This window comes from Theropithecus gelada, chromosome 6 (assembly GCF_003255815.1).
Source record: "Theropithecus gelada isolate Dixy chromosome 6, Tgel_1.0, whole genome shotgun sequence".
Taxonomy (NCBI): domain Eukaryota; kingdom Metazoa; phylum Chordata; class Mammalia; order Primates; family Cercopithecidae; genus Theropithecus; species Theropithecus gelada.
The window spans coordinates 173,564,681-173,591,274 of record NC_037673.1 but is presented as its reverse complement, the minus strand read 5'-3'; the positions used below and the strand labels follow the sequence as shown (position 1 = coordinate 173,591,274).

The window sequence follows — 26,594 nt, the reverse complement described above, 5'->3', positions numbered from 1 at the left end:
AGAACTGAAGGGATTTTTCCTGAGATACGAGCAGGAAGCAGCAGAGCCCAGACGGGAACTGGGGCCTGACTCCAGGGCCTGACTCCAGGGCTGGTCCTTGTCCTGCAGGGCCATTTGCTGTCTCTGAGGGCTGTGCATGTTCAGCTGTCACACTGCGCACCTGGCCGAGCTCTTGCTCAGTAGGTCCTCCCTTGGCTCCAGAGATTCCTGCTCCGTTAAACAACGCCTTTCCTCAGATTCCAGTCCCAGGCTGACCAGGACCCACGTGTTGACTTTGAGCCTCAGCCTCCTTGTCTCCACAATGGAGTGATCCGTCAGTGTCAAGCCCGAGCTCTTTCCTGCCCATGCCATTGGACAGAGCCTTTCCCCAGTCTCCTCAGGCACAGCCGCTGGCCTCCGTTAGGCTCAGGCCCTTAGCTGGTTGCCGAGTTGTTCCCCTACAGCCTGTATGTGGGTCTCTGTGACAAGAATGTCTGGTGGCTCCTGCCCTTGGGAGGCTCAGGCTTCTCAGCCAGTCACACAGTGACTGCTGGTCCTTCCTGGGTCTGTTTTTGAGCACGTACTCTGCAGGCAAGCCATCTTCTGTGTGGTGTAGTCTCATGTACTTGCCATGGCAACCACACAGATGGAGATCATCACTCCTTTACACATGAGGAAACTGAGCCTCGAAGAGGGCATCAGACCCCAGGGTTTAGACCCAGACGATTCTGCTTGTAAAGCCCTTACTGTTTTCTCTTCACTCTGCCTCCCCTCAGTTTTTTATTGCTGGGGACTGGAGGGAGCTGGGAAGAAAACAGGCCCTAGCTGGGCAGGGCAGCCCTCTCCCCGGGGGCCTGGCAGGTTTACTGGTTGTGGCAGCAGCTTCCCTTAGGGGAGGGGCTTGGGCCACATGCCCTGAGGCTGGCCTCCAGGCTGTCACAGGTTTATTCTTGTCCTACAGACAATCATGACATCATCTCCATGAAGCTGTTCCAGCTGATGGTGGAGCACACGCCCGACGAGGAGAGCATCGACTGGACCAAGATCGAGCCCAGCGTCAACTTCCTCAAGTCGCCCAAAGGTGCGTGTGCACGGCCCCGCCCCCCCGGGCCTGGGCGGCCTGACCCGGAATGGGGTGAAGCCAGCCTGGCGATCTTGTGGTCCAGTCGTGGTTGTGGTGATTGTGGTCTGGGCTCTTGAATCAAACCTGTCCTGGCAAGCGGCACTGGCTGGCCCTGTCTGAGCTCCTCGAGGATTGGGCTTGGATTGTGTCAGCTCTGGCAAGTTTTTGAGTAAATGAATGAGGTGGAAGACAAGTCTGCAGAGTCAGTCCCTGAGGACATCATAGCCACGTGAGTGCCGTGGCAGCAAGCAGTGGCTGACCAGCAAATGTGTGAGTGGTGAGCCGGCGTCCTCCCTCCCTAGGCGCTGGGGCGGTGGCCAGCAGAGCCAGGGGGCTGGCTATGTTGGTCCCCCTGTCCCTTCTGTGAGCCGCCTGGAAGGAGGTCGTGCTGCTGGCCAAGGGGTGGATTCCTTAGCTAGAAGGAGGGAGAAGGCAGGATTGGAAATTGGGTTTCTGCAAAACCCGGAGCCTGGGTTCTTCCCGTGGCACTAATTAGCTACCCCTTTCCTCACAGAGTGAACATTGTGGTTGGAATGAGGCACCTGTGTGTGGAGAAGTCCACCCTAAGAACCACAGATGCGTGCCTGGGGGTCTAGCCAGTGACGCAAGTGTGCGCAGCGCGGGCTCTGTCCTAGCCCAGCCCTGGGTCCCCATGCCGGATGAGCCAGTTTGGCTGCATCTTTCTGCTTTTCAGGAGAAGCCAGGATCCAGTGTTTTATGTGACAAATCACTTTTTTTTTTTTTTTTGGAGGGGACAGAGTCTCGCTCTGTCGCCCAGGCTGGAGTGCAGTGGTGCGATCTTGGCTCACTGCAAGCTCCGCCTCCCAGGTTCATGCCATTCTCCTGCCTCAGCCTCCTGAGTAGCTGGGACTACAGGTGCCTGCCACCATGCCTGGCTAATTTTTTTGTATTTTTAGTAAAGACGGGGTTTCACCGTGTTAGCCCGGATGGTCTCGATCTCTTGACCTTGTGTTCCTCCCATCTTGGCCTCCCAAAGTGCTGGGATTACAGGCGTGAGCCACCGTGTGCAGCCAACAATTCACTTTTTGAAGATTCAGGTTATTTTAAAACGTTTCGGGGGCCACACAAACCTTGCTGCAGCCTTTGGTCAGAGGGCTGCCAGCCGCTGGGTGCTTTCAGAGGAGGTACCTGCCTTGCCCACCCAGCGTCCCGGGCAGCTGGCAAGGCAGGATGAACTCGTTTTTAGATTCAATCCATTTGTTCCTTCGGATGTGATCAAAGCTGCTCTCTGTGCCTAGCTATGGGCTGGGTGCTGGAGACACGGAGATCAGGCAGGCCCTGCCTGGGGCTCATTCTAGGGGCTGAGGCAGACAAGGAGACAGAGGGAGCCGCAGGAGCCCCGAGGCTGAGTGGCTTTCTGGGGAAGCGCCATCCCTAGGGACCTCCCGGTTCAGTCAGTGACTGCTGTTGGTGTGTAGAGCAGAGGTGGGGTGAGAGTGGCCAGCAGGCCTGCTGGTGGCAGCTTGTGCAGGAAGGGAGGATGGAGGTTGGCTTGTGGCTGGCAAGAAGGTGGCATGTGCACTGCTGAGAGTCAGGGCCCGGGCCCGAGGCCTGGGTGTGGGGATGCCTGAGGAGACTGCACAGTGTGGAGTCGGGGGCCGCAGTCAGGGAGGGAGGCAGAGTGGCAGAAACGGCCCAGCCAGACCCCAGCTCCTCCGCACACAGCCTGGAGAGCTTGGGAGAGTCAGTGTCTTCTCTCAGCCTGGACAAGGGAGTGCACCAGAGGGCCCCATCCCAGGATGGGCAGGACCCGTGAGGACCCTGTGTGGAGGAGAGAGGCTGTGGGCTGGGGTGGAGTGTGGGACTCAGGTCCTGGGAGACCCTCCGAGGGGGCTGCCGAGAGTATCCAGCTGTGGGCTGGGGCAGCCTGTGACCTGGGCCGCGTTGCTCCAGATAGGGCCCTCAGACCACAGTGTGGGGGCGGGGCTTAGAAAAGCAGCCTCCTGGGCCTCCCCTTATCCAGAGTTGGGCTTGGAGGAGCCCAGGACTCTGGTTTTAACCGGCTTCCTGCAGCAGAAGGCAGCCCAGGCCTGAGCCGCTGGGGTCCCGGGTCCCTGGGGTTTGGTCCTCTCTCTGCCCTGCCCTGCCCTGGGGACTGCAGAGCTGGCTGGGATGGGCTTCACCTGACCTCTGCCCCTCTCCGGTGAGGGGAGTGAGTGCGACTGGCCTGTGTACCGTCGCCTGCTGTCCTGTTCCATCCCCACTGCCGTCCTGCAGCCCCTTGTTTCCCGGCCCGCGCTGCTGTTTCAGCTCCTGTTTCTTCTCCTCCAGACAACGTGGACGACCCCACGGGGAACTTCCGCAGCGGGCCCCTGACAGGGTGGCGGGTGTTCCTGCTGCTGCTGTGCGCTCTCCTGGGTATTGTCGTCTGCGCCGTGGTGGGGGCCGTGGTGTTCCAGAAGCGGCAGGAGCGGAACAAGCGCTTCTACTGAGCGGCACCACCAGCGGGGCCTGCGCCTGGGCCCAGGAGCCAATGTGAACTTTTTTTTTTACTGGGATTATAGAAGAACAAGATGACCTTATTTCTTAACCGTTTCAAATAAATGATTAAAGTATTTTCATACATTTTGCTTCTTGCCCAGCAGGGACAGGTGGCAGAGCCGAGGCTCAGGGTCTGGCACCCCTGCAGCTGGAGACGGAGGCTCTCCTGGGGCTGGCGTCTCAGTGCAGGGGTCTGTGCCTAGAGCTGGGCTGCAGCCCCTGCAGGCAGCTGTTGAACACTGGAGGGTCCCCCGAACCACACTGGGGTGGGCTCCTGAGGACGTGGGGAGGTGATTTTGTTTTGTGGCGTGTGGCACGTGTGGCGGCAGATGAGGCCTGAACTGGGAAACCCAGGCCTTCCTGTTCACCCTGAGCTGCTTCCTGAGACAGATGCTCAAGCGAGGCTGCAGGGTGGTGTGGTGGGGCCGAGTGTGACCGTTTGCTAAATAAAGTGAAATACCCAACCTCAGCCGTGTGACTGTCGTGAGGGGCTTGCTTTGCTTTCTTTTCTAATGACTTCCAGCCCACCAGGGCTGTAGAGCTTTCAGTTCGTCCGCTCTGGCCTGCAGAGTCCCAGGAGGATGGATGGGTTGCCCTGTTTCCCAGCTGGGGACACAGCTCTCAGAGGTCAAGGACAACTTGCCCAGTGTCACCTGGCAAGTGATGCTTTGGGGATGGGGCCCTGTGCTGTCGCCCACATGCTCTGGGCCTCTGGGTGAAAGGATGGGTGGCATGGGTCACCATGTGGAGGCTGGGCTGGGCAGGCGGGTGCATTGACGGGGAACTCCGGAGGGCTCTGGGATGATGTGCAAGGGCTGGTGGGGGCAGGAGGAGGGTGGGGTGGTTGTGGCAGTCCGTCTGGGACACCTCGGGGGACAAAGATGGTAACGGGGAGTGGAGGAAAGGCAGCTGCTGAAGGCATGGCACCGTCCCCCGCAGCTTCCATAGTCATCGCCCCCAGCTGTGGCCTCTGCTGCCAGCCAGCTCTCGCACTGTGGAGCAGCACGTCCTGTCCCGTCCTAAGTCACCCATCTGGCTCTGATCCCGACTCTAGCCCTCCTTGGGGACCTTGCTGAGCCGATGATCTTGTCTTCCTCATCCCCTTCCCACTCACTGTTCAGTTGCTTTTGAATCTACCACCTTAAAAGCAAAAGCTAGCCCGCCCTCCCTGCAGTAGCCAGGCTTTTGGTAATTAACACTATCAAATAGATTCTTTTTTTTTTTTTTTTTTTTTTTTGAGACGGAGTCTTGCTCTGTCCCCCTGGCTGGAGTGCAGTGGCACTATCTTGGCTCACTGCAAGCTCCGCCTCCCGGGATCATGCCATTCTGCCTCAGCCTCCTGAGTAGCTGGGACTACAGGCGCCCGCCACCGCGCCCGGCTAATTTTTTTGTATTTTTAGTAGAGACGGGGTTTCACCATGTTAGCCAGGATGGTCTCGATCTCCTCACCTTGTGATCCGCCCGCCTCGGCCTCCCAAAGTGCTGGGATTACAAGCGTGAGCCACCGCGCCCGGCCTCAAATAGATTCTTATTGCAAAAAATATAGAGGGACACGAGTGAGAGTCAGGATTTTACCCTCTGTCCCTCATTCTCCAGAGCTCTTCACTGGTCCACTGTCACCCGCCTCTCGTGTCCTCTGTGTTTCCTCCTTCAGCAGGTTAGATGAGAAATTCCACACAGTGACTGAGAGGTTCGAGTTTGTGCTTCCTTCACAGGTTTGGGAGCCTGTTCATGAAGCCTGAAGAGTAATCATGATCCTCCTTATTGAAGTATTTAATTAACACTTTTCCCAAAACAGTTCCTTTCCTTGAGAAGGTGGCAGATCGTGTGTTTATGGTAGGCCCTGCTTCGGAGTGATTGAGGCACATTAACTCATGTCATCTGTAAGGCTCACCCGTCAGGTGCCAGAGGGCTTTTAGGCTAGGTGTCTAGGGCCGAGGCCGAGAGCCTGAAGCTCTCCACGGCTGCTACAGTCACACCATCAGCACCACACTCGCCAGACTTGACCTTTAACTTTTGGCTCTAACTTGGTCTTCACCAAGTTCCTGAATTATTAGGCAAATTAGTGTCCTATACTGGATATTTCTCAACCTTGGCTGCGAAGTTCCCTGGAGAACTGTAAAGAGCCTGCCTTGTTCTCCAGTTCTGGCTGAGTAAGTCAGGTGGAGCCGGGACAAGGGCAGTTTCAAAAGCCCGGGCAGTGGTTTTAACACGTACCCAAGCTTGAGCACGAGACGGAGTTGGGCCTCATGCTGTGACAGCAGGTGTTAAAGTGATCATGCCGGTCTCTACTTGGCTGTCACGGTGGGCACCCCTTTCCATTGGAACGTAGCCTTGTTGCACCCAAGAAAAGTTGATTGTTTCAAAATTCATACCTAGGGGTACTTCCCTAGAATGATCCATGTGTATTCTTATATCCGCATTTCACACCCGCAGGACCATGATGCCATAATCTGTGTTTTTGCCATGTGTGGAGGTATTTCATCATACAGAAGTTAAACGTGAATGTGTGGCTACGGACCTGCCATGCGACGTGAGAAATAGAGTATCACTGACACACTTGGATCCCTTTATCTCCTCCTGCCAAAGGTAGTTGCTGCAGAATCTGACTTTTTATGTCTTTCTTAAAATTTTTACCACAGGGATATGTATCTCTACATACGTTGTATTTTGAATTTCTGAAGGCTGTAAGAGGTGCATGGACGTATTCCTCAGCTTTTGCAATTCGGCGTTGTTGGTGAGTCTTTGACGTGGCTCAAGAAGGGTGTTTCTCGTTGTGAGGTGTGAACAGACTCCAGTTTCTCCATTCTGCTACTGACTGGAGGTGGTTTAGGGCTCTTGCTCTGCAACATGATGCTGCTCTAAGCACTCCTTTATGTGTCTTAGTTATTTATTTATTTATTTATTTATTTTTGAGACGGAGTCTTAAACCGTTGCCCAGGCTGGAGTGCAGTGGCACAATCTTGGCTCACTGCAGCCTCTGCCTCCTGGGTTCAAGCGATTCTCCTGCCTCAGCCTCCTGAGTAGCTGGGACTACAGGTGTGCGCCACCGTGTCCAGATAATTTTTGTATTTTTAGTAGAGATGGGGTTTCTCCATGTTGTTCAAGCTGCTCTCGAACTTCCGACCTCAGATGATCTGCCCACCTCAGCCTCCCAAAGTGCTGGGATTACAGGCGTGAGCCACCGCACTCCGCTGTGCCTTTTAGTTTTTACTTCTTTCTTTGGAGGCAGAAATTGGGCATAAGACGATATGAGGGGTGGTCTCCTCCCTTACTTTAAGGCTCAAAGTAATTTAAAGTTCCAACAACATGGATTCTGAATTACTTATTTTCATAGACCCTTGCGAATGAACCTGCAGGCAGCAGGCTGCTGGGCACACAGCCATCTGGGGAGTGGAGCTCCACTGTCACTGGGCCCACTCGCATTGGGGACAGCATTTCCATGGGAGCGAAATCAGCCACTGTGTATGCACTGTTTCAGGTTTTCTTTTGCTCACAGCCAAACCTAAGTCTTAACTCATACAAGTGGGAAGTTGTGATCAGAGGGAGAATCTAGTCTGTGGAAGCATTAAATGGTTAAGTTAGCAAATTGAGGAGAAACATCTCAGGTTATTTATTTATTTAGAGACAGGGTCTGACTCTGTCACCCAGGCTGGTGTGCAGTGGTGCGGTCTTGACTCACTGCAATCTCTGGCTCCTGGGTTCAAGTGATCCTTCCACCTCAGCCTCCTGAATAGCTGGGACTACAGGTGCACACCACCATGCCCAGCTAGTTTTTGGTGGTATTTTTTTTTGTTTTTGTTTGTTTGTTTGTTTGTTTGTTGAGATAGAGTCTTACTCTGTTGCCCAGGTTCGAGGGCAGTGGTGCAGTCTCGCCTCACTGCAACCTCTGCCTCCCAGGTTCAAGCGATTCTTCTGCCTCAGCCGCCTGAGAAGCTGGGATTACAGGCCCACGCCACCATGCCTGGCTACTTTTTGTATTTTTAGTAGAGACAGGGTTTCAGCATGTTGGCCAGGCTGGTCTCGAACTTCTGACCTCAGGTGATCTGCCTGTCTCAGCCTCCCAAAGTGCTGATATTATAGGCATGAGTCACTGCACCCGGCCCTAGCTTTTGTATTTTTTATAGAGATGGGGTTTCACCATGTCGCCCAGGCTGGTCTTGAATTCCTGAGCTCAAGCAATCCTCCCACCTCGGCCTCCCAAAGTGCAAAGATTCTAGGTGTGAGCCATTGCATCTGGCCAACAGATCAGTTAATGTAGGAGGGAGCGGATCTTGTGGAGAGAGAAGGCGTCAGGAGCGAACCAGGCAAACCCTGGATTGACTTGTGTGAAGTCAGGTAGTGAAGATGACCAGTATGTAATAAACTGGTGACTCTGGGCCATATGCCATGCAATGGCACATCCTCATCGTCACAGCTGATCTTGGGCACTGCTGCTTGGTAGAAGTCTCCAGAAATCTGGGATCCTGGACCTGGATTCTCTTAGTATGCTGTATGGGCTATGATATGTAGCCTGTCCTCACCATCATCCTGAAGGAGTAGAACAGGAAATCAACAGAATTTATTTGGAATTTTGGTTCCAAACTGCTGTTAATTTAAAAAAAAAGTGCAATCTCCTGCTTTCCTGGTCTCTTAACTCTCTGAGTCTTATATTGCATGTCTTTTGCACTTTTTGATTTTGAGGTGTATCTCCTTTAGAAACTCTCCTATAGATGGTTTCAAGGTTGCCATGGTTTGTGTGCCCCCTCCAAAACTCACGTTGAAATTTCATCTCCAGCGTGGCAGTACTAAGAGGGGAGCCTTTAAGAGGTGATTGGATCATGAGGGCTTTGCCCTCAAGAGATTAATCCATTCATGGAGTAATGGCTTCATGGGTTAGTGGATTAATGGGTTATCATGGGAGGAGAACCAGTGGCTTCACGAGAAGAGGAAGAGAGACCTGAACTAGCACGTGAGCACGCTCGGCCCCCATCCTGTGGTGCCTTGTGCCACCTCCAGACTCTGCAGAGTCCCCATCAGCAAGAAGGCCTCACCAGAGGCAGCCCCTTGACCTTGGACTTCCCAGCCTCCAGAATTACGAGATACTCCTTTTCTTTATAAATGACTCAGTTTCAAGTATTCAGAAAACAGACTAAGGCTGGGTGCGGTGGCTCAGGCCTGTAATCCCAACGCTTTGGGAGGCTGAAGTGGGAGGACTGCTTGAGCTCAGGAGTTCGAGACCAGCCTGGGCAACATTGTGAGACCCTGTCTCTACAAAAAAATAAATTAGCTGAGTGTGGTGCAACTCAGGAGGCTGAGGCACAAGGATTGCCTGCGCCTGGGAGGTTGAGGCTGCAGTGAGCTACGATCATGCCACTGCATTCTCACCTGGAAATTTTTTTTTCTTTTTTTGAGACAGAGTCTCATTCTATCGCCCAGGCTGGAGTGTAGTGGTGCAATCTTGGCTCACTGCAAGCTCCGCCTCCCAGGTTTAAGCAATTCTCCTGCCTCAGTCTCCTGAGTAGCTGGGATTACAGGTGCACGCCACCATACCCGGCTAATTTTTTTTTTGTATTTTCAGTAGAGACGGGGCTTCACCATGTTGGTCAGGCTGGCCTTGAACTCCTGACCTTGTGATCCACCCACCTCGGCCTTCCAGAGTGTTGGGATTACAGGCATGAGCCACCACGCCTGGCCTTTTTTTTCTTTTTGAGATGGAGCCTTGCTCTGTCACCTAGGTTGGAGTGCAGTAGCACGATCTCGGCTCCCTGTCAACCTCCACCTCTGGGGTTCAAGCGATTCTCCTGCCTCAGCCTCCTGAGTAGCTGGGACTACAGGCATGTGCCACCACACCCGGCTAATTTTTTGTATTTATAGTAGAGATGGGGGGGAGGTTTCACCATGTTGGCCAGGATGGTTTCGAACTCCTGACCTCAAATGATCCGCCTGCCTCAGCCTCCCATAGTGCTGGGATTACAGATGTGAGCCACCGTGCCCTGCTGAGGATCTTTGCATCGGTGCTCAGTAAGAAACGGTGGCCTGTAGTTTTCTCGTAGTGTCTTCGTCTAGCTTTGGTACTGGGGTAAAGCTGGCCTCACAGAATGAGGAAGTTTTCCCTTCTCTTCAAGCTTTTGGAAAAGTTTGAGGATTCGAATTCTTCAAATGTTTGGTAGAATTTACTAGCGAAGGTGTGGGGTCCAGGGGTTTTCTTTGCCAAGAGATATTTGATTACCGATTCAGTCTCCATCATAATCATAGGTCTATTCAGAATTTCTGTTTCTTTGTGGTATCATCTTGGTAGGTTTTATGTTTCTAGCAATTTGTCCATGTCATCTAGGTTATCCAATTTGTTGGGATACAGTTGTTCATAGTACCCTCTTATAATCCTTTTCATTTGCGGAGAATGGGTAGTAATGTTCCTACTTTCATTTCTGATTTTAGTAATTAGAGTCTTCTTGTCTTTTCCTAGTCCGTCTAGCTAAAGGTTTGTCAATTTTGTTGATCTTTTCAAATAACCAACTTTTGGTTTCATTAATTTTCTGTTTCTCTGTTCTCTATTTCATTGATCTCTGCTCTAATCTTCATTATTTCCTTTTTTCTGCTATCTTTGTGTTTAGTTCTTTTTCTAGTTCCTTAAGTTTTGTTTTGTTTTTTTTCTTTTTCAAGACGGAGTCTTGCTCTGTCGCCCAGGCTGGAGTGCAGTGGCGCAATCTAGGCTCACTGCAAGCTCCGCCTCCCGGGTTCACACCATTCTCCTGCTTCAGCCTCCCAAGTAGCTGGGACTACAGGCGCCGCCACCACACCAGGCTAATTTTTTGTATTTTTAGTAGAGACGGGGTTTCACCATGTTAGCCAGGATGGTCTCGATCTCGTGACCTCGTGATCCGCCTGCCTGGGCCTCCCAAAGTGCTGGGATTACAGGCGTGAGCCACCGCACCCAGCCTAGTTCCTTAAGTTTTTAAATTGGGTTGTTAATTTGAGATCTCGGGTTTTTCCCCCCCTCTTACCATCATTCCCAAGAAATATAAAAATAAACACAATCATACAGAGAATGAAGCACTATAAAAGTAAAACAGTGAAGAGTAAATAAGAAATACATTGCACAAGAGGGTTAAGATCAAAATACCAGAAATATAAATTATATCAATAAATGTAAATAAACTAATGTAACAAAACATTTTATCAGGCCAGGCGTGGTGGCTCACACCTGTAATCCCAGCACTTTGGGAGGCCGAGGTGGGTGAATCACGAGGTTGAGATCGAGACCATCTTGGCTAACATGGTGAAACCCCGTCTCTACTAAAAATACAAAAAATTAGCTTGGTGTGGTGGCGTGGACCTGTAGTCCCAGCTACTTGGGAGGCTGAGGCAGGAGAATCGCTTGAACCTGGGAGGCAGAGGTTACAGTGAGCTGAGATCGTGCCACTGCACTCCAGCCTGCTGACAGCGAAACTCTAAAAAAAATTCAATAAAAATTGAAAAAATACAAAATTAGCCAGGCGTGGTAGTGCACGCCTGTAGTCCCAGCTACTCGGGAGGCTGAGGCAGGAGAATCGCTTGAACCTGGCAAGCAGAGGTTGCAGTGAGCCGAGATCGCACCACTGCACTCCAGCCTGGGCGACAGAGCGGGAGTCCATCTCCAAAAAAAAAAAAAAAATAGAGAATATAAATGGAAATCAGCAACCAAAAGATAGCTGAAAAAGTCCTTTGTATCTGGAAACTGAAAACATACTACCAAATAACATTTGGACTTAAGAATAAATCATAATAAAAGCCCCACACTAAAAGAGGGAAGTTGCAGGACCTGGCTAAAACAGGAGAGGTTTGTGGCTTGAACAAGAACATTTGCAGGGTGCCCAGATCCCTTGAAGAGGACGCCCTGTCACTGACAGCGGGAACGGCCTGTGCTGCGCGAGCAGGCGTTCAGGTGGAGTACTCTTCCCATACTCCAGAGAACAGGCTGAAACTTTTGACTTAGCAAAGGCCAGAAGGAAAAGGGGAAGCGGTTTATCAAGTGCCTGCTGGAACATATAACATCCCAGACACTGGGTACTTGCATACAAGTGGCTGACGCGGTTGGCCCTGCCGCTTGCCAGTGCTGCCTGGTCAGTGGGTTGGACTCATCCCATGACGCTAGCAGGTAGTTGTTCTTGTTGTCTTCGGAAGGACCTTTTCTTTCCTTTTCTTTTTTGAGACAGAGGTCTGCTCTTGTTGCCCAGGCTGGAGTGCAATGGCGCAATCTCAGCTCACCAGAACCTCCGCCTCTCAGGTTCAAGTGCTTCTCCTCCCTCAGCCTCCTGAGTAGCTGGGACTACAGGCACACGCCACCACGCCCGGCTAATTTTGTATTTCTAGTAGAGACAGGGTTTCTCCATGTTGGCCAGGCTGGTCTCGAACTCCTGACCTCAGGTGATCCACCCACCTCGGTGTCCCAAAGTGCTGGGATTACAGGTGTGAGACACTGCGCCTGGCCTGATAAAATGTTTTGTTACTGAATTTTAGAAATGATGGATGCAACTCCCAAGAAGTTAGTTCACTGGATGGATAAGGAAATGCAAAGTAACAAGACACAAGCTAAATATACTATCCTGTTGTTCTCTGTAGCAGGACTGAAGGCAAAATGTAGTGATAGGGCAGGTCCTGAGATTGGGCCAAGCTTGGATTGTGGCTATTCCCAGGGGCACTTTTGAGGGGAAAAATTATGCTGAAACAACAGTGAAGATGGTTAGAATGATTCACAAGAGAATGGGGAAAACAAAGGTAAGAGTCAAGATACTCATCCCAGCAGGATGGCAGTCTTTAAATGGTTCTTATGAAATGGGCTGAATAAAGTAGACATGGATGGGGTCAAAACAAAGGTCATACTCCAACACCCTTGGAAGTCCTTGGGTGGACAGATGGGAGCCTCTGCTGGTCCCCCACTATTGAAGGGCCCTGAACAAATCTGATTTATTCACCTTAGTTTGGAGGATTTTAAAATGTCAGAGGGAGGCCAGCCTGTAATCCCTGCACTTCGGGAGGCTGAGGTGGGTGGATCACCTGAGGTCAGGAGTTCGAGACCAGCCTGGCCAACATGGTGAAACCCCATCTCTACTAAAAATACAGAAAAATGGTCGGGTGTGGTGGCTCACGCCTGTAATCCCAGCACTTTGGGAGGCTGAGGTGGGCGGATCACGAGGTCAGGAGATCGAGACCATCCTGGCTAACATGGTGAAACCCCGTCTCTACTGAAAATACAGAAAGTTAGCCAGGTGTGGTGGCGGGCGCCTGTAGTCCCAGTTAGTCGGGAGGCTGAGGCAGGAGAACCACTGAGCCAAGGAGGCGGAGGTTGCGGTAAGCTGAGATCGCGCCACTGCACTCCAGCCTGGGCAACAAGAGCAAAACTCTGTCTAAAAAGCAAACAAACAAGCTGGATGTGGTGGTGGGTGCCAGCTACTCAGGAGGCTGAGGTAGGAGAATCGCTGAGATCGTGCCATTGCGCTCCAGCCTGGGCAACAGAGTGAGACTCCGTCTCAAGCAGAAAAAAAAAAAAAAAGACAGAGGGAAAGATGGCAAGGAGAAAGCTGATAGGTAGTCAACTGGGGCAGTTGTGCCACAATCTAATCAGGATAATGACCAACACCCACTGGGGATCCAAGGCCATGTGGACACGAGCGGGTGAAAGGTCAGGGGCTGCAGGAGAGACTTCACTGGGACACATTTTTGTGGAATCCGTGCTCTGTAATTCCAAAATCTATTTGCGAAGTCCAATGGGAGCGAGAGTTCGATTGGGAGAATATGGGAATGTGATACCTGATGGAATGGAAATGGGGAGGGTTGAGCAGGCTTTATGCAAAGCGACTGCAGCTCCTTTACCTGAATGTACTATGGGGGTGGATATCGGGTCTGGGGGAGGCGTTTCTCTTACCTAGCATGGTAAAGCAGAAGGCAGGTGAATCTCCCCACCCGCCAGTAGTGATTGGACATACTTGTTGGAAACTGGTAAGATTGCCCGAGCCTGTGCAAGTTGTTCATGTGTTGTAGGATACCCTCCCTGAGGAGCAGACTGGAGCTGAGGGCAAAAGCGTGAGTGCCACCTAGTGGCAACCACTGGGATTTTGAACCAGGAAATTTCCGTTTCAGAAATTACTAACTTGCTATTGGATTTAATTCAAGTCCAATTGCCCCTATGACTTAAGGACACAATATAACTTGAAACCTGAAATACTCATAATTTCTCGGGTGATGTTGGGGAAATACTCTGATGAGGAGGGCAGTGCCTGGAAGGGTCCATCATAATTTGGAAATGATTTTTCTAGAACGTGCTATCTGGGGTATGCAAGGAGGCCATCCCAACTGGGGGCCTCTTCTCGACAGGCAACTTCAGAGCCAGCTAAGGAGTTTCCTGGGCCACAGGGGCAGTGAGTGTCCTGTGAACAGCTCTCTACTGACCAGCAAAGAGCCGCCTGGTTTATGGATGGAAGTTTCAAGGTGACGGGACAGCTTCCTATCTGGAAGACCATCAAAGAAGGTAAAACCAAATCAACTCTTTGAATTGACTGGTGTTTGTGCTACATCTCATGTCAGTGGCCAGCCTGCCCGCACAGTCAGCAGAAGGGCAGTGGGAAACTGGCCTATTAGTGGGATGCCTGTATGGGGCGTGGACCTGTGGACATCTCTATGGGAGTCGGAGGGGTACATTAAAGTAGGACATTTGATGCTCATCAGAAGAACCCCATTCCAGGATCAGGGGCTGATTGGAATCAGTCAGTAGATACTCCGGTGTGCTCACTTAAGGAGGCCTCATGATATGAGAGACATACGGGGGCCCCCACAGTGCGGGGATAGACTGAGTTCCCCTTGCACCCTCTGAGGCACAAACCACCAGTAACTGTTCTGTCAACAAGAGGCCTGGCAGGCTAGTCAGACTGAAGCCTGTAGCCCCAGGAAGTGTAAGTCGTGGCAGGAACAGACAGTCACTCTGCACACTGGGCTCAGCTTCCCTGCGGTAGCTACAAAGGCTCACAGCACAGTAAAAGGACTGGAAGTCGGCCGGGCGCAGTGGCTCACACCTGTAATCCCAGCACTTTAGGAGGCCGAGGTGGACGGATCACCCGAGGTCAGGAGTTCGAGACCAGCCTGGCCAACATGGTGAAACCCTGTCTCTACTAAAAATACAAAAATTAGCTGGGCGTGGTGGCAGGTACCTGTAATCTTAGCTACTTGGGAGGCTGAGGCAAGAGAATCGCTTGAATCCGGGAGGCGGAGATTGCAGTGAGCCGAGATCACGCCATCACACTCCAGCCTGGGGGACAAGAGCGAGACTTCGTCTCAAAAAAAAAAAAAAGGACTGGAACTGAAGATACCAATTTGGACTGCCAGGTCACATTTCTTCAGACCCCGACCAAGAAATATGTTTTACAGCACATAGCGTTCAACAGTGGCAGAGACGTGCTCCCCAGAGTGATGGTTTGATGAAGAAGTGGAATAGGCAAGTGAAACATTTGTTGACTGAAATAGGAAAAGCCGGGCAAGGTGGCTTACGCCTGTAATCCTAGCACTTTGGGAGGCCAAGGAGGACGGATTGTTTGAGCTCAAGAGTTTGAGACCAGCCTGGGCAACAATGGCAAAATCCCGTCTCTACAAAAAATACAAAAAATTAGCTGGGCGTGGTGCTGCACACCTGTAATCCCAGCTAATCGGGAGGCTGAGGCAGGAGGATCACCTGAGCCTAGGAGGTCAGGGCTATAGTGAGCTGTGTTCATACCACTGCACTCCAGCCTGGGCAACAAAGTAAGACCCTTCATTTATTACCAAGTTTGGCAACACACATGAAATCAGAGTTAGAGGAGGAGGGTAGAGATAGAATAAGACAGGAAAAATATTTGAAGAGATAAGAACTGAAAACTTTTCCAGAAGCTCAAGACACCCCAAGTAAGGCAAACACCAAGAAAACCACACCCAGGTATGTCACAGACAACAGTTGAAAACCAAAGGTAAAGAGAAAATATTAAAAGCACATAGAGGATAACAATACATTATATCCAGTGGAAAAATAAGAATTTCAGCTTAGAAAAAATGCAAATCAGGCTGGTGCAGTGGCTCACGCCTGTAATCCCAGCACTTTGGGAGACTGGGGAGGGGGGTCAGATCACCTGAGGTCAGGAGATCAAGACCAGCTTGGCCAACATGGTGAAACCCCGTCTCTACAAAAAATAAAAAATTAGACATGCATGGTGGCATGCAGTTGTGGTCGCAGCTACTTGGGAGGCTGAGGCAGGAGGATTGCTTGAGCCCAGCAGGTCAAGGCTGCAGTGAGCCGTCATCGTGTTACTGTACTCTGGCTGGGTGATAGTGTGAGACCCGACCTCAAAAAAAAAAAAAATGACCATACTACTGATCCTACAGAGGCCTGTCTGCAGCGCTCCCCCCAGGATAGCAGGGGCTGCCAGGCACTTCTGAGACCTGTCTAGCCAGGGCTGGCCTCTTGGCTTAGCCCCTGTGACATCAAGCGAGGGACTGGCTGGCACCCGACTCTTGGTCATTATGCTGCACTGCCACAACAGCCTGGGGGGCATTCCAGAGGTGGCCTCTGTGTGGAGGTCTGCTGACTGCTTCTTCCCCTGACATCCTGTGGGCATGGAGACACAGGCCCACCAGCCCTTCCCTACCCCTGGCCCATGGCTTGGCCAAGCCCCTGTTCGGCATTGGTTTGCTCTGTTGCTGAGATCGTAGTCTGCAGGAAGAGGCTGACCCTGAGGGACGCAGGGCCCACTGCTGCTTGGGAGGATGCACTGAAGGAGAGAGGCCTGGGAACCTCTTGGAGCAAGTGACATTGAGCCGAGATGGCAGAGGCAGGGAGGTGGGCAAGGCCATGGCATGTCCCCTGCCGCAGCAGGAGGAGGGGCATGGCCCAGCTGAAACTTTGTCCTGAAGGCCATGGGAGTGTGGGCCTTCAGCGGGGGCATGAGACCTTCAGTGGGGCGTGACTTGGTTAGCTCTGTGACTGGGGAGTCCTGCTCTCTGGGAGAAGGGAGGCTGCAGGCAGCCCAGGGAGGAGGCTGGGCAGGGGTCCAGGGTCAGAGCTAGGCCCCCAACTCCCCCGACGACTCTCCCCTGCAGAGGGGAAGGGGAAAGGGATCTGGGGAACTCAGGGCCGTCTCCTCCTGCACCCTGTCCGTGGAGTGGAGGAGGGCAGTGAGCCCAGGGCTGGCTGCCCTCTTCAGGGGATCCTGATTGGGACAAGGCATGGGGGAGGGGTCCCCCTTCTCCCCTTCCACTCAGGGCACAGATGCGCAGTGGCTCACGCCTATAATCACAGCACTTTGGGAGGCTGAGGCGGGTGGATCAGCTGAGGTCAGGAGTTCGAGACCAGCCTGGCCAACATGGTGAAACCCCGTCTCTACTAAAAATACAAAAATTAGCTGGGTGTGGTCGTGGGCGCCTGTAATCTCACCTACTTGGGAGACTGAGGCAGGAGAATCGCTTGAACCCGGGAGGCAGAGGTTGCAGTGAGCCCAGATTGAGCCATTGCGCTTCAGCCTGGGTGATAGAGCAAGGCTCAAAAAAAAAAAAAAAAAAAAAAAGATTTTTCCAAAGGAACTGAGGCCTGACTGACATGTGCCTGTGTTTACCAGGACTGTCTCTTTACAAAGCGTCTATTCCTCCCACCTTCTCTCCCCTCTCTATTTTGGGGTTACGCGGGTCACAGACTCAGCCCATGGCTGGCAGTAATGCTCCACCCTGCTACAGCTGCTTTCATCTTCTTGTCCCCAGATGTGGCCCCACCTGCTGGTGCCGCGGCTAGAAGTCATCACAGCCACTCCTTCTGCCGGTTAGGAGAGTCAGGTTCAAGAAGGGTTCATGGACTCTGAGTAAGGCAAGCAGGGTCTGCCTGGGAGGCAAACGCCGGCGTCTGGTTGCACTGCCTTTGAGATGCGCGGCTCCTTCATGTCATGGGCACAGCAAAGGCATTGGCTCTGATCCTTCAACCCTGTCACAGGGTTCCTGAGGCTTAGAGACGGAGGTCACCTCCTGAGTCATACACAGCTGAGACATCAGCGACAGGAGAGGACCCCAACTCCGTGGACACCAGAGCTCCGGAAAAAGCCATTTCGCGAGCCTCCAGGGTATGGCCTGCCTGAGAAAGCTGTCACCTCACTGACGTTTTCATAGCAACAACAGCTTCCTCACAGAAGAGGAGGGGGGCCGATAGATTATTCCCATTGGTCACAGTAGGAAGCTGGGGTCCACGGGGGCCTTCGGGGGCAGAGGGCAGGCAGGCGTGGGGACAGACCCCGGAGGGCAGGAGCCGGGGCCACCGCCCCTCCGCCGGCGCCTGCGCGTTGCGGCCCAGCTCCGCGCTTAACCCCGCCCCACCGCTCGAGTTTTCAAATTTGAAACCTGCTTCTTTTCCCGCCCGAACGTGTGGACCAGCGGCGGTAGAGGGCGGGGCGGAGCGCCAGCCAATAGGGCATCAGAGGCTCCTCGACCCCGCCCCGAGGATGACGACAGCGAGCCTTGAGAAGCCATGGGCGAATGGGCGAGCTGCGGCCGGCGGGCCCCGCCCCCGCGGCGCCCACGTGTAGGGGCTGGGCCCGGGGCTTCCAGGGGACTACCTGGCCCCCAAAGCGCCGTGCAAAGTGCGGGGCTAGTCACTAGCACTGGGCTGGAAGCTGAGATCAAAGACGCCAATGAGCCGGCGTGGGTGGATGAGTGAGGCGGGCAAGAAGCAGCACCCGTCAGCCTGAGGGTTCGCTCCAGGGCCAGGCCTGGAGCCGGCGCCCTTACCTGCCCCTGGAGAGTCTGAGACCACTCGGGGCGGGGCGGCTGCCGGAGGTTGGGCTGTGGCTCCGTGGCGGGTTCCAGAGGGGCGGAGCCAAGGGCTGGGCGTTCCCGCGGGCGGGGCTTCCCGGGGGCGGGGTGGGCCCCTGTGTTTGTTGCACCGCGTCAGTTACTTTGAAACAAAAGTGCTGCAGCCGCTGCTCCAGCCCGCACCCTAGGCCAGCCCGCTGACTGCTGTCGCCGACATGGAACCCGTGGCCAGCAACATCCAGGTCCTGCTGCAGGCGGCCGAGTTCCTGGAGCGCCGTGAGAGAGGTGAGGAAGAACCCTTGGCTGGATTCCGGGCGGCGACCTTGCTGACACGGGCCTGGACTGGACCTGGCTCCTAGCTTGAAGGATGCACTGCCCTAGGACAGTAATCCCGGGGCGCCTCGCCCTCAATTCGAGAGGAGTCCCGGGGCGGTTAGAGCAGGGAGGGGTGGGGGAAATGGTCCTGGCGCCAAAAGCCTTTCCTTGACCGTGCTGTGCCTGGGGCTCCCGCTGGGACCAGGTCCAGCCCCAACCTGACGCGGGCGGGGGCTCTCTCTGGCAGAGGCCGAGCATGGTTATGCGTCCCTGTGCCCGCATCGCAGTCCGGGCCCCATCCACAGGAGGAAGAAGCGACCCCCCCAGGCTCCTGGCGCGCAGGACAGCGGGCGGTGAGGAGGCCCGGGGCGGCGGGAGTCGGGGTGGGGGTGGGCGCCGCCCCCGGTCGGGCCCTCCTCTGCCCACTTGTTTGCATCTTTTGGGTCAGGTGTCCTGCTCCAGGAAGCGTTCAGACCCCTCCTGCCATCTCCCCACTCTCCAAACACACTCACACCTTTCTATTCATTCAAGGACTATTTCTTGAGCACCTCTAGATGTGCCAGGAACTGCGAACAGCAATTGGGGTCCCGCTTCCACTCGCACTCCCGCACTCCGCACATCAGGCCACTCACCTCCTCCACTGGCTTCCTCCTTTTCTCTCCTCTCCCCAGTCCTTTGCATATGCTGTTCCCTCCTATCTGAATGCCTCTCCCTCCACTACCGGCTTGGGAAACACCTATTTCTGCATTTAGCTGTCACCTCTGTTTGGGAAGCCCTTCCTGACCAGCTGGCAGGGCCTTGTTAGGACCTCCGTACCCACCTGGGCAGGCTTCTGTTAAGCATTGGCTGCATGTGTCTTTGACTCCCCTCGCCCTGCCAGGGGACTCGTGTCTGAGGCCAGCATGAGGTCTCCACAGGGGACTTGTTTGGGGTAGACATCTGTAGTGGCTCTTGAGCCACTGGGGGCCCTGGGATTGGGGCCTGGGCAGTAGCTGATTCCCCTTCACCCCGTCCTCTCTGGCGTTGGCAGGTCTGTGCACAATGAACTGGAGAAGCGTAGGTGAGTCCCAGTCCTGCCCTGACAGCGCCAGCCCCTAGGGGCCACCGCCCACTGACCTTCCCTCCCCTGCCATTCCTGTGGCCAGCAAGGTGGGGCTGGCACTGCCCTCCAGACCTCTTCCCCACAGGAGGGCCCAGTTGAAGCGGTGCCTAGAGCGGCTGAAGCAGCAGATGCCCCTGGGGGCCGACTGCGCCCGATACACCACACTCAGCCTGCTGCGCCGCGCCAGGATGCACATCCAGGTGAGGCCCCTTGCTGCGCCCGGACTGGCTTGCCCTGGTGTATGGAGGGATGTGCTATGGAGGGGCTGGTGGGACTGGGGAACGAGGCCCGAAGTCAGAGCTCAAGAACTGTGTGACTTGGGAGAGCTCTCTGAGTTTTTACTTTCCAGATCCATTAATGGGAAGAAAAGCAGACAATAACTCAGAGGGTTGTTGAGGCTTAAATGAGTTCACTCTATAAATGTTCACTGTTGCTGTTACAGCTGTTATCACTTAGATCCCAGCTGTGAGACCTTGGGCAAGTCACTTAGCCTGTCTGGACTAACCTTACCTCCTGTTTGAGGGGAGAGGATGGCTGTCGAATTCTGTGATGGGATGTATGTGGGGGTCCTTGGGACTGTAGAGGGTTGGTCCTTGCTCTCCCCCTCTCCCTTTCAAGGCCTCCTGTTATGGGCAGTCTATCCTGGTGCCACCTGGGAGGCAACTCCAGAGACAGGAGGGGAAAGAACTGCGAAGACGCCAGTCGCTGGTCTTCCCGGGGCCGCTCTGCTGCTGCGCTGGGGCTGAGCTCAGCGCCCCCTGGTGGACAGGAGTGGATGTGCTGAATAAACGCCCAGGTGGCCCAGGCCATGGCAGAAGCGGCCTTGGAGACCACAGGACTTTTCCTGCCCTCCAGAGGAATACATGGAGGCACAGCTAGGCTGAGGGCCAGCAAGTCGCACAGCTGATGGGAGGCAAATTCAGGAACCATGCCCAGTTCCCTGGCTTGCATTATCTCGACAAGTGTTTTTTGAGCACTGGTTCCGCTAGGCCCTATTCTAGGCACTGGGGGCTGTGGCACACATAGACCTATGTGCTGTCAGTAAATAAACCACAGCTGTGGTAACAACTGCACTGCCCCCCGGTGTCTGTTTTTACCATCACTGTGGCTGAATAACACTCTGGTTGGGTAATGGCCCAGTTTCTCACACGAGCTTGCCTGGCCTGGTTCTCGGATGGATGTGTGCCCCTCAGGGGCTCGCTGGCCTGTGGGCAGGACCTGGGGGGTGCTCTTTCTCTGGGGCTCCATCACCCCCCTCCTGGATTAATTCACCGGCCTCCTCCCAGCCTTCCTGTTTCCTGTTTTGCCTCCCCCAGGCTGTCTTCTACTTTGCTCTAGAATGATCTCTGCAGCACACATATCTACCCAGGCCCATCTCCTGCTGAAAACCTGCCAATCGCCCCTGACAGGACAAAGCCTCCGCTCCTTACTGCCTGTGAAACTCAAGGCCCTTCATAACCCAGGACTTGCCAGTAGGCTGCTCTTTTGGCCTCATCGCTCCCCATGCCCCACAGCAGCTGAACACTGCATGCTCTCCTCAGGCTCCCTCTGCTCTGCCTTGACGTTTCTTCCTCCCTGTGTTTGCCTCCACGGCTCTTACTCATCTTTCTATGCCCAGTCCAAACGCCCCATGGCCCCATTCTCCCCTTCTTGTTGAATGACTGAATGTAAGCTTCCACCACTGAGGGCTCTGCCTGGGAGAGCCCTTGGCCTTCCAGTCCTTGGAACTTCAGGGCTGGCAGAGCTTGGCAGGAGGTAGGGGGATGGGAGGGAAGGTGTTAACGCCTTCACACTCTCGCTCTTGCAGGGATTGTGACCAGGAGCTACAAACTGGTAGCCTTTGTTTGTTCAGTAGTTTTCTAAAAATTTAAATTAGTTGTCAACCCCTCAAAAGACATTTGACATGAAAAATCTGACTTTCCAGCTAGCTTCTTGTAAAGAAATGGGGGGCCGGGTGCAGTGGCTTACACCTGTAATCCCAACACTTTAGGAGGCTGAGATAGGCGGATACCTGAGGTCAGGAGTTTGAGACCAGCCTGACCAACATGGTGAAACCCCGTCTCTACTAAAAATACAAAAATTAGCTGGGTGTGGTGGCGGGCCCCTGTAGTCCCAGCTACTTGTGAGGCTGAGACGCGAATTGCTTGAACCTAAGAGGCAAAGGTTGTGGTGAGCCGAGATTGTGCCATTGCACTCCAGCCCGGGTGACAGGGCAAGACTCTTGTCTCAAAAAAACAAAACAAAACAAAAAAAACAGGGAGACCTGGTAGTACCAGGCCTGTTTCCCATGACAGCACATGCCTGGCACCTGAGCCAGAGTGTACACGCAGCAATGCGCTCTGCCCCCAGTTCCCGCCACTGGACACCACAGCCCCCCAATCCTTTATCCTTGACTACGCCCCCCACCCCCAATCTAGGCAGCACCCTCACAGGACGTGTGCATGGCAGGAAAGGGGCTGGCTTTCTGGAGGATATGGGTACAGCCCTCTGGGGCCTCACCTGCCTGGAGTGGGCGCTGGCCCTGTGGCCATGGCCTGGTACTTAGTGGTGTTGGGCTGCAGCCCGAGCCCCACGCCACTAACCCCAGCCCCTTGCTCCTTTGGGATCTGCAGAAGCTGGAGGATCAGGAGCAGCGGGCCCGGCAGCTCAAGGAGAGGCTGCGCAGCAAGCAGCAGAGCCTGCAGCGGCAGCTGGAGCAGCTCCGGGGGCTGGCAGGGGCGGCTGAGCGGGAGCGGCTGCGGACGGACAGCCTGGACTCCTCAGGCCTCTCCTCTGAGCGCTCTGACTCAGACCAAGGTGAGTGCCCCGAGGCTGAGGGGTTGTGTGGCCCTTGGGGCAAGCCAGGTCTTCTGATTGGACCCCTCCCTGCGCAGAGGAGCTGGAGGTGGATGTGGAGAGCCTGGTGTTTGGGGGTGAGGCCGAGCTGCTGCGGGGCTTCGTCGCCGGCCAGGAGCACAGCTACTCGCATGGTGGCGGCGCCTGGCTATGATGTTCCTCACCCAGGGGTGGCCTCTCTGCCCTCTGCTCGCGCCAGGCCCACCTGCCAGGCAGGAGCTCTTCCCAAGCCTTTAGGGCTGCTCGGAGTCACCTGTTGGAATAGACTAAAAGGACCCTTGTGTGGGAACAGGTGCTCCCCAAACACCCTGCTGCTGGCTGCCAGGCAGGCCCTCTGGAAGGGGAAGGGGCAGGACTCATCAGGACCTCCCTGGACCCCTGCAGGGCAGGCAGCTTGGGCCTGAGCCCAAGCACTTGGCTCTGCTGCCCCCAAGGGGACAGGAAGCTTCTTGGGCCTCTTCCCTTCCTGGACAAGGCCCCCTGGCCTTTGCCTCACATAAACTGTACAGTATTTTCATTAAAAGCCTCTTTCATAACTTCCTGTCCATAGTCTTGCCTGATGAAAATGGGGGAACTCCCAACCACAGACCCACTGGAAGAGGAAATAAGATCAGTTCCCATCGCTGACACTGCTGGCCGTGCCAGGCAGTGCACTTAATCCTCACAACTCGGAGGCTGTTCTGTCTCCACTTCACGGATGGTGGAAATGAGGCTGAGTGACGTGACTTACCTGAGGTCCAAAAACAGTGGAATCAAGATTCAAACCAAAGCCTTCTGACTCCAGAGCTGGGGCTGACTGAATTCAATAAGTATTTATTGAGTGTCTATTATGTGCTAGATATTTAGACACTTCAGAGAACAAAACCAAAAGCCCTGCCCTCGTAGGGCTTACAGTCTAGCACTTACCGCCAGTTAACCTGCAGGCTACCTGGAGCCCCGGGCAAGTCACCGCACCTCTGTGCCTCGGTCCTCAGCTGCCCCATGGGAGAATAAGCAGACCTGGCACAGATGTGAATCACGTGCCTTGCTGTCCTGCAGATGCCAAACTGCCTCCCCACAACCCACCACCCAGACAGCAGACAGGGCTGGAAGTTGATTTTGAATGATAAAGTACAATGGTGGGAGGGCAGAGGGGCTAAGCCTAGCTGTCTGGGGTGCTGTGGTGGTGGTGGGCTGGCTACACAAACTGCTGCTGCTGCTGCTGCTTCTTGGTGGCTGCCTTGCTGGCAAGGTCCTTGGCCTTCTCTGTAGCTGCCAGTGCCGTCTCCTTTGCCTTCTCCTTGGCTTCCTTGGCTGTCTCAACAAGTGTTTTGGAAGGCGCCTCGCCTGTCGTGAAGGGCAGGCGGCTGGCTTCAGAGGATGCCTGAAAGACCAACCTCATTTCCCTCCCCCATGCCACTGACCTCCCCTGGGCCAGGCTCCACTAAAAAGGTTGTATTCACCCTCCTCCCAACCCCAGTATAGACAAGAAGTCCCAACTCAGAGCAGGGCAATGACTGACCCAGACTCCACACCTGCTAGGCTGAATGAGCCTCGCCCTACGAGGAATCTCCACATACCCAGAAACTCACCTTGTAGCTTCGCCAAGATATATTCAAAACCCTTCATAGTCTTGGTCACATTACTTTTGAATCGGGCAAGACCAAATTCCTGCCATAAGATGAGAAGGGGAAGGATACTGAGTTGCCCATTGACCCCAGCCCAGCCCCAATACCGAAAGCACTGGGTCCCAGGGCCCCAACAGCCCCAACAACACTGCTTACCTGGACAGCTCTGGAGACACCAAATAAGCTAGAGGAGACCCAGGCTTCCCGGCGGATTTCGGTCCAGCCACTGTTGTCAGAGTTCACACAGTAAACACATCGTTCCTCCACCACCTATGCAGAGAGGCCAACCACAACCGTGGAAGAGTCTTTCATTTTGCCAACTTGCACATAAATTTGACTCCCTGTCTCTTTTCATGAGGCGAAGCGATACAATGAAAATCCATTCCTTCCCCTGACTGCACCACCAAGTGGCACTGACAGAGCACAAAGCCATAAATAAGGTCATTTTGCTCTCGAAAACTTCTCTTCTGACCCTTAAAACTGAAGGCAAAAGGTCTCTTAAGATCAACGAAGGGCCTTCCAGCCCGTCCTGCTCCTCGATTTTGTTTTATGCATCTATACACATGCAGTGTTTTAGTCGCCTTCCACCGACTGCAGCTCTGGAGCTTCCTGACAGTCCAAATAAAAACACTGGCCCGGCACCGTGGCTCCCGCCAGTAATCTTAGCACCCTGGGAGGCTGCAGCGGGTGGATCACTTGAGGTCAGGAGTTCCAGACCAGCCTGGCCAACATGGTGAAACCTCCTCTGTACTAAAAATACAAAAATTAGCCAGACGTGGTGGTGTGCGCCTGTAAACCCAGCTCCTCAAGAGGCTAAGGCACGAGAATTGCTTGAGCCTGGGAGGTGGCGGTGGCACTGAGGTGAGATGATGCCACTGCACTCCAACCTGGGCGACAGAGTGAGACTCTGTCACCAGAAAAAAAAACAAAAAACAGAAAAAAAAAAGAAACAAAGAAAAGCACTCCCTCCCCCACTCAGCATCACTCCCGTGAGTCCAACACATATCTGTGCCCTGTACCCGATGGGAGCAACAACGAAGTAAGATAGGTACCCTCCCCTACTGTATGAATGAGTCAAAGGACAGGTCCAGAGAGGATGACCAGCTGAAAAGAAGAAAATCTGAGGTCATACTCTGCAGCTGTCAACCCTCAGTAACCCAGACCTGCCTCAGACCACAAAAGCTCCCTTATGGCTCTCTAGCCACATGTATCTGAGGAGCTATCTGGCTGGGAGGGGGGAGGGGGAGGTGCAGAATCACAGCAGGAGGCGTCTCACCATCAGCCGGGCGTGGTTGATGTTCCAGGTGAAGGTGGTCATGGTCTGATTCTGTGGGTCCACAATAGAGTCCTCCAGGATGTACACCGAGTGAGCAACATTGGCAGGAAACAGTCGCTCGGCCCAGCGGGGCATCCTGTTGGTCTTGGTCAGGAGTCGCCGGGACAGCAATTTCTGGTCAGGGGTCACCTCCCGGTGTACTATGTCTTCCGTCAAGACATGTTTGCTGCAGGTGTCAGGGTGAAGGTGACCCTCAGGAGCCTGCCCCTAAGAGATTGCCCGAGGGGATTCCCATTTGGAGTCTCCGGGCCTAGAGAGGCCACGTCTTCCTGTAACCTTGCAGGGTGGTAAGTGCTATGGTTCAGACCAGAGTCAAGGGCCCATCCCAGGGCAAATTCCAACTCCCGCCATCTGACTGACCTGGATTCCTGCCTTCTAGCAGCAATGGACCTCATGATTTATTGCACCCCAGGTAAGCGCCATGGGCAGAGGAACAGGATTTCCAATCCCAAGATCCCTCCCAACTCCCATACTGCCGCCTCTTCTTGTCTCACCACACTGAGCAAAGAATCTTATACTAAAGTCTCAAGCAAACCACCGCCCAGGCCCAACCTCCCTTCAGGACCTTGCAGGCCTGGCCTGGCCGCTTCCCCAATAAGGTCTACGTAGGATTCGATGTCGAGTCCTTCCTGGTCCCATTACTTGGGGATTACCCATACTTCGATCTCCAAATAGCGAGATGGCGAAGTTTTGCTCTTCCAAATACCACGTACCTATAGGGATTCGGGTACCGCTGCCAGAAGGCGGCGAATACTTGGTCCCAGGAACTCCGGAGCACGCTCTGGCCCAGGAAATACTTCACCATCGTCCCGGCCGGAGCGGGCTCAGCACCCGCGCAGCATCAGGGGTGCGGAGCCTGGGAGGCACGCGGGGGCCGGGCCGGGCCGGGGCTCGGCGCACACCCGCCGCCAGGCTCGTAGCTCAATCACCACCGCACCGCGCCCAAGCAGCTGCTGCCGCCGCCGCCATAAGTTGTCCGGCCGCTCGCTACTTCCGGCGCAGTCACACTGTAGCAACCGCTTC

General features: G+C 54.2%; 3 protein-coding genes across 8 annotated transcripts in view; 2 read left to right on the top strand and 1 right to left on the bottom strand.

The window, feature by feature from the left end:
- Nucleotides 1–4,073, top strand: part of LMAN2 (lectin, mannose binding 2) — a 21,771-nt gene extending 17,698 nt beyond the window's left edge. The window contains exons 7-8 of the mRNA XM_025387637.1: nucleotides 941–1,060; nucleotides 3,395–4,073. Of these exons, the coding sequence (XP_025243422.1) occupies nucleotides 941–1,060; nucleotides 3,395–3,555 (281 nt within the window). The 3' untranslated portion in view covers nucleotides 3,556–4,073. The remainder of the gene's footprint in view (nucleotides 1–940; nucleotides 1,061–3,394) is intronic.
- MXD3 (MAX dimerization protein 3) overlaps nucleotides 1–24,874 on the top strand; it is a 26,847-nt gene extending 1,973 nt beyond the window's left edge. Inside the window, exons 3-11 of one of the 4 annotated variants that reach the window (XM_025387639.1) lie at nucleotides 941–1,060; nucleotides 17,339–17,410; nucleotides 17,565–17,691; nucleotides 18,533–18,661; nucleotides 18,939–19,044; nucleotides 19,722–19,751; nucleotides 19,879–19,993; nucleotides 22,406–22,589; nucleotides 22,667–23,169. In XM_025387639.1, coding sequence (XP_025243424.1) covers nucleotides 18,592–18,661; nucleotides 18,939–19,044; nucleotides 19,722–19,751; nucleotides 19,879–19,993; nucleotides 22,406–22,589; nucleotides 22,667–22,782 — 621 coding nt within the window. In that variant the 5' untranslated portion in view covers nucleotides 941–1,060; nucleotides 17,339–17,410; nucleotides 17,565–17,691; nucleotides 18,533–18,591 and the 3' untranslated portion in view covers nucleotides 22,783–23,169. The other 3 variants (XM_025387640.1, XM_025387642.1, XM_025387638.1) reach the window with 3 other exon arrangements.
- On the bottom strand, nucleotides 23,416–26,594 carry PRELID1 (PRELI domain containing 1). 3 transcript variants are annotated; one of them, XM_025387643.1, is made up of 5 exons: nucleotides 26,285–26,594; nucleotides 25,512–25,737; nucleotides 24,392–24,505; nucleotides 24,200–24,278; nucleotides 23,416–23,954 (listed from the first exon to the last, which is right to left on the bottom strand). In XM_025387643.1, the coding sequence occupies exons 1-5, from the start codon at nucleotides 26,374–26,376 to the stop codon at nucleotides 23,806–23,808; spliced, it is 660 nt and encodes a 219-aa protein (XP_025243428.1). In that variant the 5' UTR covers nucleotides 26,377–26,594; the 3' UTR covers nucleotides 23,416–23,805. The 3 variants fall into 3 exon arrangements, with proteins under 3 accessions (XP_025243428.1, XP_025243429.1, XP_025243430.1); XM_025387644.1 differs by having other exon boundaries at nucleotides 23,416–23,921; XM_025387645.1 differs by having other exon boundaries at nucleotides 24,196–24,278; nucleotides 26,285–26,582.

Bases quoted from the DNA above. Each gene is read 5' to 3' on its own strand.
- PRELID1 (XM_025387643.1), bottom strand. From the start codon at position 26,376: ATGGTGAAGTATTTCCTGGGCCAGAGCGTGCTCCGGAGTTCCTGGGAC. The intron at 25,738-26,284 runs GTACGTGGTATT...TGACACCTGCAG, and splicing joins CGGTACCCGAATCCCTATAG to CAAACATGTCTTGACGGAAG. The intron at 23,955-24,199 runs GTGAGTTTCTGG...CCTTCACGACAG, and splicing joins TATCTTGGCGAAGCTACAAG to GCGAGGCGCCTTCCAAAACA.